The sequence below is a fragment of the Prunus mume genome, linkage group LG6, assembly GCF_029339155.1.
Source record: "Prunus mume cultivar Tortuosa linkage group LG6, ASM2933915v1, whole genome shotgun sequence".
Taxonomy (NCBI): Eukaryota; Viridiplantae; Streptophyta; class Magnoliopsida; order Rosales; family Rosaceae; genus Prunus; species Prunus mume.
In genome coordinates, this window is record NC_142703.1 from 16,783,400 (window position 1) to 16,794,966 (window position 11,567).

The window sequence follows — 11,567 nt, forward strand, 5'->3', positions numbered from 1 at the left end:
ATAGCTAAGCTACTTACTCTCTTGATTTTACACAATAGGTAATGGAGAGCTGGCTGAAATTAAAACATTTGTAAAATAGCAAAAACTTAACTTGCTAGCTTACAACCTGCAATAAACTTTTCCTAATTAAATTAATTCTCGAGTTGACATACCACCAACACTGAGCCTCATCCTTTAAGGAGGGATTTCCCAACATTTTCAAAATTTCTATTGCCATTAACCCATTTGAGAAATATACTATATTTGATAATAATTTTGAAGAATAATAAATTATAGCCTCAGCAGCATATTTCCTAACTTATAATTTCAACTTAAATGACACATGATATATGACCCTACACCATATTATTACATTGAAACCAATCTCTACCCCCATCGCGTGTATATAAAGTCATTTTACATAAACTCTTTTTTGGCACCTAGCCCCGATGACATGTATGTAAAACCACACTTGTGATTATAAGCTACGTACACAGTGTTAAACCTAAAGCAAGCGCATATTTATTTCATTTTCTGCAAATTTTGTGATGATGTTTTGCTTGTTCTGTGTTTGGAGGCTGAGTGTTTTGCAGGTATTTCTGGTTAATCATCACTATGGGTTCGGATTTGAGTTGAGAAAAACACGAGTGAGCTGTCAAGGAAAGCCAAAAAGAGGGGAGATTGTTGAGTTGTATTCTAGCTAGTTTTTCTTTTGGCTTCCCTTGACAACCTCGTAATAGGTCATGTAATGTATACCCAAGCCCATGGTTATTAGACTAGGTTCATTTTATATCTAGTTATTTCTCCTATGGCTGTGATCATCAATAACTCAAAAAAATCAAAGGCTGGCAAAGGCAAATGCTGCAATACATTCATTAGAAAGCATTTTAGGTATGACTAGTGATCATTTGTGTAACATTTGGAGAGCCAGTTCATTTGCTTTCTCACGTGTCTCCAGATGTGTTTTTTAACAACTAATTTTGTCTTTTTGCTGGTCCAATTATTTGCTGCCAGGTGCCTTTTTCTTTAACCTACTTAGTTGTTGACTAGTCATATTGTGTCTAGGATTGTTTGGTTATTGTTGTGGTAAATTGTCTAAGTAAGTCTTAAATTTTCCCCTTCCACCTAAGTACCAATTTCAATTGGTATCAGGGCGCCAATTCTTAACCCAAATAGAGAGGTCATATGGCGTTATAGTTGGTGTTTAGGTGGTGTTACCATGGAAAGGGAAAGAGTTGTAGGCTCTTGCAACTCTTCTCCGATGGAAATAATTATGCTATTTGGAGAGAAAAGTTTGAGATATTTCTGGATGCACTTGATGAACATGCATAGGAGTATCTCACAAAAGAATGGAGACATCATGTGAAAACAGTTGATGGTAAAGTTGTGTCAAAACCAAGGGTCGAGTGGACTGTGAATGAGATTTTTGCTGCCAATTGCAATAAAAAGGCCAAGAATGCCTTAGTAGCTGCTTTATCGAGTACCCAGTTCTCCCATATTCAACATACTCCCACTGCCAAACTTGCCTGGGATAAACTCAGAGTTGTCCATGAGGGGGATGATCAGGTTATAACACTCAAACTTCAAATGGTGCTTGCACAATTTGAAGAACTTAGGATGTCTGAGATTGAGAATATATCTGAGTTCTATGAGAGGGTAGAAATAATTACCAATGAGGCAATGAGTCTCGGTTAGCCCATACAAGAGTTTCTTGTTATTTAGAAAATCCTTAGAGTCCTTCCTCCTAGATTTAGACCAAAGAAAACAACAATCATGCAAGTCCAAAATCTAAATCACATTAGACTTGGCAAACTAATAAGGAAGTTAAAAACATATGAGATGGAGTTGAACATGGAAGAGAATGATGCCAATAAATCCAAAAGTGTTGCACCCCAAGGAGTGCAAGAATCTTCACAAAAAGACACTGAAAAATCATCTACTACTGAGGATGAGATGGAAATCTTAGTGAAGAAATTTAGGAGAATCCTCAAGGACAAGTGAAGAGAGTCTGGTGGAAATAGTGGTCCATCTTATGAGGTTAGATACAAATCTCACGGAGAAAATTCAAAAGGAAGTATGATAGAAATTCATATCACCAAGATAATAGAGTTTCTAAAAACTCTATTAAGTGTTACACTTGTGGAGGAATTGGTCACATTGCAGCTGAGTGTGCGAACAATCTCAAAAATAGTTACAAAAGGATAGATAAATTTATGAAGGAATCCTCAAATGAGAGTGATAGTGATGACACTTTTGAATATACCTCTTCCTCTGATGAGGAGACAAATCATATTGCCCTTGCTGTCTCAACTCCTAACTTTACCTCTGATTTAGTTCACAGAGCCAATGAGGGAAAATCTAAGTCTGAAGTAGAATCTGACTCTGGTGATGATGACCTGTCATCTGACCTAGATGAGATTACCTACAGGGAATTGTGTGAAAAATACGATGGCCTCTTCAATGAAACATGTAAGATCAAAGAACGGAACATTGTTCCAGAGGTGAAGGTCCATGAGCTTGAAGAACTTAATGTCACTCTCACGGAAACCAAGAAGGAATTGAGTGACAACATAGATCCTTCGGAGAGTGAGTTGAATGCCTTAGTTGTTGTGAAAAATGGCTTTGAAAATGAGGTCAAAGCCTTAAATGCAAACACTCTAGTTTTCCTTATTTATTTGCTTGCCTTTTTGAAATTTGTTCTATCTTTTCCTTTTTACACATGCTCTCTATTTACAATTCAACGTGTAGAGTTGCATCCCCCAAAAAAAGAAGAGGAAACCGGATTCATGGGCTTTCAAAAAGGCTTGCATTTCGTTGGCTTTAAAAAATGATTTGTTCTTAAAGCAATTCTTTCAGTGTGCTTTATTTCCTAAAGCAATTCTTCAAACAAGGCAAGCATTTTATGGGCTTGAAGCAATTCTTTTTTTTCTTTTTTTTATAAATAATTTCAGTCTAAGATTTTCTTTCTTATTTAACCAAGGATTACTGAAGGAGGGAAAAAAAAAAGGAAATCAACTTTTTTATATAAAGATTGCCATCTGGTGGCGCCCTACAGTCATGTATAATATGAATTATGCGTTTTTTTTCCTTCTTGAGCACTGCCAATCCAAAAAATAGTAATTTGTTTTTTTTCCTTCTTGACCAAAAGCCAAATCGATTCTTCTTTTTGTTTCCTTTTTTTTTTTTTTTTGTAATATTTTTTTTCCCTTCCTGATTTAGCTCATATGATTAGTATTTAGTAGCATACTTGAGGAGGAAGAGGCCACGTGTTCCATGGCTCGATGTATGATTAATTATTTATTTATTTGATAATTTGATCTTAATTTTCATTAGATTAATTGATATTTATTTTCGTTAGATTAATTTGATATTTTTTTTTTCTATGACTTATGAATGACATTTGTATTGTTTAATTATAAAGATATTTTTATATAAAGTTTTTAGCCTTTCAAAATTGCAACCCTGATAAAAAATTCATGAGTCGACAACAATTTATTTTAAAAAATTCCTTGGTGTGGTTGTCAACCGGCAGAATTTCGTGGTGTGGTTGTCAACTGGCAGAACCACTTTTCTTCCCACCGGTCACGCCACCAACATTGCCCGAAATAATTACCTGCAAACCAAATCTCCAGTTCTATTATCTCATATCGCAAAAGAGCAAATCTGCACCATTCCACAATGTATACACCACTCACTCGAAGTCTAACAAGCTAAAATCCTCTTACGACTAATACCATGCATTGGCCGGAAATGTCGAATTAAATAAAAAAATTCACACAAATATTAATCAACAGATTCTACACATAGGCATAGGCTTGACAATATCTGTTTGTAAGAAGCCTCGTCAGACACAACAATGCCAACAAAAAGAAGGGTATTTGACCTTGCCACGTTCCCATCTTTTAAATCTTCACAGCTGAAGTACTCATCTTCCAGGTTTTCCTGAGTTTCCTCATCTTCATCATCTTTCAAGTCTTCATCTTGCGGCATTACCAGGTGGACCCCGCAGCTCTTATAGAACACCAAACCTTTGCTACTATGTTTCAACCTAACCCGACAACGGCGACAAGTACTAACTTGATCCGTAAAAGGCGTCACTAGAGACTGCACAATCTTAAGAAATGGAATATAGAGCAGCCACACATGAGCTGACTCCATGTATTTTGCGTCAAGATAAACCGAATGTGGTGCAACATCTGTTTGTCCATTAATGTCAACCCTGGTTGTCAAATGGCAACGACCAAAATTACTTTGCGTAATTTTTACTGACTTTTGGTCAATTTCCTGTCCCTTTTGGCTAATTTCTTTTTCCTCTTGGCCAATTTCCTTTCCCTTTTGGCTAATTTCCTTTTCCTTTTTGCTAATTTCCTCACCCTTTTCCCTTTGGCTAATTTCAACAGCAGCACAGATAGCCAAACCTCTGTTCTCCAGGTTCAAATGTAGAGGGATTTCAAAAGAAAACTCAGATCTATCACTTTTATTACACAAATCTTTGCGATGGCTGAACCACTTTGGAACTTCACTTCCGGGAAATACAATGTCGAATAGACCTTGCTGAGATGAGAAAATAACAGAGCAGAGACTGACCTTATTTGGCGAAATACTTTGATTCTTTGACAAGTCACGAGCCAGATTATCACACAGTTTCTGAAAATTAAACAATGTGACACATTCGATCATTTGTTCCCCCTTTTGCTTTAAGATGTTTGAGAAGTTTGCAAATCGTTCTAATGAAACACAATCAGCAGCATGTACCCGTTCCATTTTTGGTGGAAGTTCAGGAATTTCTTCAAGGCTCTTGCAACCAGCAAGGTTAAGATACCACAAGTCAGGTGAAACATTTGAGTTTCCTGGAAGTGACTCTGCACTCCATTTCGGAAACTTAACAAGATTCCGGCATCCATAGAGACTAACACTCGTGAGATGTTGCAACTCATAAATGCTGCATGGCATATTTGTAAGGTTTTCACATCTTTCTAGAGTTAACACTTCAAGGCCAACGAGATATCCAATTGATGAAGGCAACTCTGTTATGGCTGTGTAGGATAGATCCAAGGCTATTATGCACTCCATCTTCTCCACAATCTCAGGGAAATACTTGAGACTTCTGCAACCCCGCAAATATATATGTTTCGCAGATTTCAAGGCAATTCTCAATGGAAAAAGTTTAAGCTTGTCACATCCCTCAAGACTCAGGTCAACAAGGTTATTAAGAAATCCAACAGAATCATGAACCGTAACTAAACTTGTGCAGTTGTTTAGATTCAAATCCTTTAAATTTGGGAATCCAGAGGCGTCGGGGAATTCTATTAGGAATTTGCAGCTTTCAAAATTCATATATTTCAGGCTTTCCATACTCTGCAAGGCAAAACAATAGATACGTTGTCATTTGAAAAAAACACTCTTTTGACAATATATAACAATGGATACAAATAATTAAAAATACCTTGAATCCATTCCCAAGTCGCGACATGCAGCCGCGAGGCATATACAGCTTAACAAGCTTCTTCGGATTAGAATCGAATGGCAAGTAGCTGGAAGAAAATTCAGGCCAGTCTATGAACCTTAACTCATTGGGCAGAAAAGCATCCTCTCCAGAAAACTGTGCATTACCATATATAAGAAGTTTAAGATTTATCATCTTTGAGAAGCTTGAAGCACTCAATCGTATGCCATCTCCTGGAGGCAACTCTACCATAATGCCCCTAGTTTCATTTGTTCCCTAACATGAAAAGGCAACAGTATTAACAGAGAAAAGTTCACAATCACATAAGAATGCAAGTTTTTCATAATTCTGTTTTTGAATCTCCATGGTATTAGTTCAGCAGATATTTAATAACAAAGTCAAATTCTATAAAAGGTGCTCATGGAACTAAATAAAAATATATAGCTTCTCTGATAAGGATCCAATGATTGAGATTAGATGACATAAAATCCTTAATAGAGCATTTCCCATATATATATATATACTCCACTTCCTATGCATTTTGTTAGAACATGATCAACATCCTCATGATACCACAATCTGCTACGATATTCAGGTTCAAATGGTGACTCTTGGCGAACTATTTCTTTTCCCATTTCTTCAAGTAAGTTATGTATCCAAATATAATTTCCTTCCTTCACATTTATGAGGGCCTTATCTTTGAGTACTTTGATACCATACTCAGGGTTAAGGCCACAACATTCTAGTATTTGTATCACATAGTCCTTATTTTCACCTTTAAAGAAACATGCAATGTCAAGGAAAACTTCTTTCACTGGATCTTCCAATGAATTATAACTTATTTTAAGAGTTTCTTGAATGCCTGGATTAGGAATTTTTTTGTAACCATCTATTGCATCTTGCAATTCCTCCATACTTCCACCACAAAGAAGTGACCCTAAAATTATCAGAGCTAAGGGAAGGCCTCGAGCATACTGCACTACAATTCTAGCAAGCTTCACATAATCATCTGAAAGTCGTCTTTCCCCTGGGAAGGCATTCGCACTGAAGAGATCAAGAGCTTCGTGATCATCCAATTCCTTGACATTGTAGATTAGATTAACTTGATGAGCAGTGAGCAAGTGCTTATCTCTTGTCGTTATGATAATTCTACTGCCAAAACCAAACCAGTCACACCTTCCAACTAATTTCTTTAGTTGGTCTACTTGGTTCACATCATCAACAACTACGAGAACCCTTTTCTTGCTTAACCTTTTCTTTATCACGTTGATTCCTTCATGAACAGTGGCCACCTCCAATTCTTTCCCTCCTAGAATTTTAGACAAAATAATGTTTTGTAGTTTGACCAGGCCTCCATGTTGCATTGATTCTTCTCTCACATTTTCCAAGAAACAATAACCTTCAAACACATGCGTAATTGAATTGTAAACAGCTCTAGCAATTGTTGTCTTACCTATTCCACCAATCCCCCATATCCCTACCATACGAATATCTCCTACCCCAAGACGTAAAAGATAATTCACTTGACTTACACGGGATTTAATTCCAACCGGGTGATCTGCTACATAAAAGTTGCCCGTATCATTCAATACTCGTTGTGAAATGTCTTTAATGATGCTGTCAATAAGTACAGATTCAGAGCTACCAATTAAAATCAGATGAAACATTTGATTAATGACAGTATAAATTGCTATATAATTTTTTGAAATTAATGGATGACAGAAATTTTGTATCCTAGGCTTTGACACTGAACCCTACAAGAATATTTGTAGGCTATTATGTTTAGGGTAATGCTAGGGAGATAGATCCCAAGTCTCTAAATTTAGGCCTCGTTTGATTCGAGGAAAAGATTTGATTGAAGATTGCGTTCCCATATTTTTAATACTGGGAAAGTAACAAGGAAATACCACTTTATTTTCTTTCTCATCTTTGGTTTGCATAGAAATGTAAAACAAAGTTTGTTTAATTTTCCAATAATATCAATATGAAATCAAATTTAAAAAAAAAAATGCATTTAATGAGTTTACAAAGTTTGCAGGAAATACCACTCAAAAAAGAGGCGAGATACTTAAGACAAAAAACAAAACAACTAGCGCACTAATGAAAATTTGCAAGGTTTTGGGAAGCTTCTTGTATAATGTTGCAAATAAAAAAAAATTGGATGAAAAGAAGATGGGGAGAAGATGAAGAGGTGATGGAGCATGAGATGATAGGATAAAAAAGGGGGGGAAATGACTGCTAAAGAGAGGAAAGATAGAATTAGTATTAGGTCTCAATATTTAAGTGTGGGAGCAAATATTTTTGTCTCTAATCACGGCACGCCACGTGGAAAAAAAGATTATCTATTAAATTAATTAATTGAACCAGTTTATCTGGCCAATTAATTAATTGGAATAAATATTTTAATTAATATGATATTATCTTTATGTAATAAGATAATATCATTAATTCATATATTATCTTCATGAAAAGAGATAATATCATTTAACTCAGATATTATCTTAATAAAAAGAGATAATATCATTAATTCAGATATTATCTAAGTCCTACTCGATCCCTACGAATTTGGGTAGAGAATAAACTCATCATATTCTCTACAAAACCCTAGCCCCGAGGCTCCTATAAATAGTCGACCTTATTCATCATTCAAGGTACATTTAAACCTACTCCTAATACCCGAGAAAAATATCCGAAGCTCTCTCTCCCTCTCCACTCTCCATATTTTCTCCACACTGCTCCGGTCGCCCAGTTCACACCCTACATAAACTACATATCCTTTGCTTAGCTATTGTTTTTCTACAAACACTCGAACTAACTTAGGCATCGAAGGGTCTTTGGCCAACACCCCATGGGTGTGGTCTATTTACTCCAATCTTTTTTACAGGATTCGAGGAAGAGAGAGAAGGAAGATCGAAGGTTGAAGGATCTATAAGCGAATATTCTCCCGCAAGATTATTTGCACAAACACTAAGAGCATCTCCAATATTCCCTTTGGAATTATAAAATAGGTGAGCTACATCACCAAAACTCCCTCCAACATACTTGTAAAACTCAGTCACTAAAGCTGCAACTCCATTCTCTCTCTTCAGAACTGACAGTTGACTTTGGCTCTTCAAAACATTTAATTTTGCATTGGAAGAATAGAAACTACATTGAAAATGATAAAAACCTACACTTTTTCTTTTCAAATAATAAATACATAGACTTTCTTCACATGTGTTTTCATAATTTTTCTTTTTCTGTTATAAATCCATACGTTATGGGTTTATAGGTTATGGATGCCCACAATAATAGCCACTATTAACCTATCATAATAACCATCATTATATACTTGTAACCTACCAATTGTGGTTGGTAAATGATTTAGGCCTATGTACTCCTATAAATAGTGGATCCAAATATGATTGGAATAAAAGTTGATTTGAGCAAATTATACTGTCTCTTTCTTCCTCTTATTTCTCCTTACAAATTCTCTATTTTCACAACATTTTCCATAATATTGCATAAATTGAATTAAAAAGTCTACTAGGGCACAGATTATTAAAGTAGCAAACAAACTTTTTTGAATTGTGTCAACAAACTTTAATTTGAAGGGTATAATTGCTACTACTATTAGAGATGCTTTTGAAGTAAAAAGAATAATAAAATATAAAATCTAGTATAACAAAGAGGGGCGGAATTAAAAAATATGGCTTAATATCACAAAATGTCCATAAGGTTTACGAAACTATCAAATTGCATCCATAATATTCTTTTTGTGTCATTTGTGGTCCTTAAGGTTATGTGTGATCACAAATAGTCTCTGCCGTTAGATTATGTCAAAAACTCCGTTAGTTTGCTGACGTGGCATATATATATCACAAAACATCCCTGAGGTTCATACACCTATCACAAATGGTCCATGCAAAATTTTTAATTTTTTAATTTTAAAGTCATAAAATTTTGGTTTTCTTTTTAAAATTATTCAAAAATATATATTGTAGTTTAAATACACGTAACACTATATTATTGTTTAAAACGAAAAAACAATTTATAAAAGGATTTTAACCTTGAGAACCATTTATGAACCCTAAACACTTGATTTTTTCATTTGTAAAATTTTACTAGGGGGCACTTGTGTCCATCTACTAAATATGCCACATGTAAAACTTTTAGCGCATTTAGTAGGGGTCTTTTTATTCGCCCCAAACACTACTAAGGGCCAGTCATTTTTCAATCCCTAATTAATTACTAATAAGGGCACATCCATTTTTCTGCCCCTAATACTTCATTTTTGGGTAGTGAAAAAAGGAAGACCAAAAATCCTTCCATCAGCAACCTTAGCTGAAAAGAGGAAAACAACCAAAAAAAAAAGTCAAAGTAAACTTTTTCTACACATAAATGAGTGTCGTGTTGCCTTGATATCTACATGTGTTCATAAAATGTGTGCGGCCTTGATATCGACATGTTTCCTTATTGAATTTTCTGTATAGCATTGATGTTTTGTCACTTTAACATGAATTAAAATCATGTACATCTTCTATATTGATGTTTTGTCACTTTGTAACAATTATAACTGCAAAAAATCCTCTCGCGCAAAGAAGCTTGCATGCAATGAAGTTAGCTAGTAAAGAAGCTAGTAAAGCCGATTAACTACAGTGGTAAAATATTTACCCGCTTGTATGATGCCACCCAGACAACATTGCTGCTTCTGTGAGAGCTGCCTTCCATCTTATCACCGGATCATCCTTGAAGTTGCATTCACGGTCAGCAAATGCCTTCCCAAAGCAACCTGTCTGGTGTCGTAGATATGAGGGATGCACTTTGTAAAAAATTGGAATTACCTTTTGTTGATCTGATTTTTTACATTGCATGATATGAGCGAGTTCATCCAAGCACCACTTGGAGGACGCATAGTTTTCAGAGAATATGATGAGAGAAATCATCGACCCTTCAATTGCTTTGAGAAGCGCTTGTGATATTTCTTCTCCTCTTACAAGCCCATCATCTATGAAGGTGTGTGTGGATCCCTTTCCAAACCAAACTGCTGTGCAAATGGTCTGTAAAACTGTAGCGTGTGTCCTCGCCTTGAAAGCTAAGAAAGACATCGTATGTCCATCCATCGGTGGAAGAAGAAGAGGAAGAACCCTCTTCGGTGGTAACTGAATCCATAAACTCAAGCCTAGCCTGCTACCTTCACTGTGAATAAGAGTAAACCAATCTAACTAACAACCCACTGCTAAATACAAACCGCATCTACCATTTCCGGGCTCATATTCTTAGAAAAACAACACAAACAAGGAGACAAGGCAAGCCAGCGACAGAAGACAAGATCAAATAAACTACTGGAGTCGTGGAACACGAGACACATGCTAACTAGAGCAAGTCAAAACTCTTAAATCGAAGGCGATTGGCATTTTGCTTTTAAGTTATTTCTTTTGTATTTTAATTTCCCTCCTTTTCTTTCCTTAATCTTATTGCCTTCACGAGACTTCAGATTCACATGAAAAAGTTAGGTAGGAAACTGCTTCGCATATGCGATGCCAAGCAAGTGGACTAATGACGCGCATGTGTCTTTTCAGCGCAATTTGCTCCATGTAAAATGAGAAAGGTCTTTCACATATACGGTATACCAAACAAAGTGGACTCCATAACCACTCATGGAATCTTTTCCTCTTATTCTATACTGCACATATTCCGATTTGATTAACTTTTATCCTAACCTTATCATCTCATTAAAATAAATAAATAAAAATCATCCAATGGTTAAAAATAGGATCCATAAGTGTATTACAACATATTTCCGAACTCTAGTACACGATATATATTTTTTCTACGACATCCATATACATATATAAGTGTTTGTATCATATTTGGAAAATATGTTTAAAATGATTTTATTTTTCAAATAAGATTATATTAGACTCAAACCCAGCCTTTTTCTTTAAAAAAAATGAAAAGTTCTTTGTTTTTTGGTGGGATTTGGGACAACAATGGGCGAAACCCTCTGAAAGTACGAAAAGATCTCAGTTTTGGTACACACTAAAGTTAAGAAAATGGGTAACCATTACCCAATGACCAACGTGAAGGTCTGGAGATGGGTTATTGCCATTAATAATGACTTGACATCCGTCTCTCTCAGTAAGAAAGCAGGTTGGATAAT

The 11,567-nt window shown here is 35.6% G+C and overlaps 1 protein-coding gene across 1 annotated transcript; it reads right to left on the bottom strand.

Annotated features, from left to right (window-relative positions):
• Positions 1-3,626: 3,626 nt before the first annotated feature.
• On the bottom strand, positions 3,627-10,836 carry LOC103335523 (disease resistance protein Roq1-like). The gene is made up of 4 exons (XM_089054773.1): positions 10,079-10,836; positions 5,950-7,066; positions 5,426-5,701; positions 3,627-5,337 (listed from the first exon to the last, which is right to left on the bottom strand). Exons 1-4 carry the CDS (start codon positions 10,525-10,527, stop codon positions 3,763-3,765), a joined length of 3,417 nt encoding a protein of 1,138 aa, XP_088910899.1. The 5' UTR covers positions 10,528-10,836; the 3' UTR covers positions 3,627-3,762.
• Between the last annotated feature and the right edge of the window lie 731 nt (positions 10,837-11,567).

Bases quoted from the DNA above. Each gene is read 5' to 3' on its own strand.
- LOC103335523 (XM_089054773.1), bottom strand. From the start codon at position 10,527: ATGGATGGACATACGATGTCTTTCTTAGCTTTCAAGGCGAGGACACAC. The intron at 7,067-10,078 runs GTAAATATTTTA...TTTAATTGGTAG, and splicing joins GGGTGGCATCATACAAGCGG to CTCTGAATCTGTACTTATTG. The intron at 5,338-5,425 runs GTATTTTTAATT...TTTGCCTTGCAG, and splicing joins GACTTGGGAATGGATTCAAG to AGTATGGAAAGCCTGAAATA.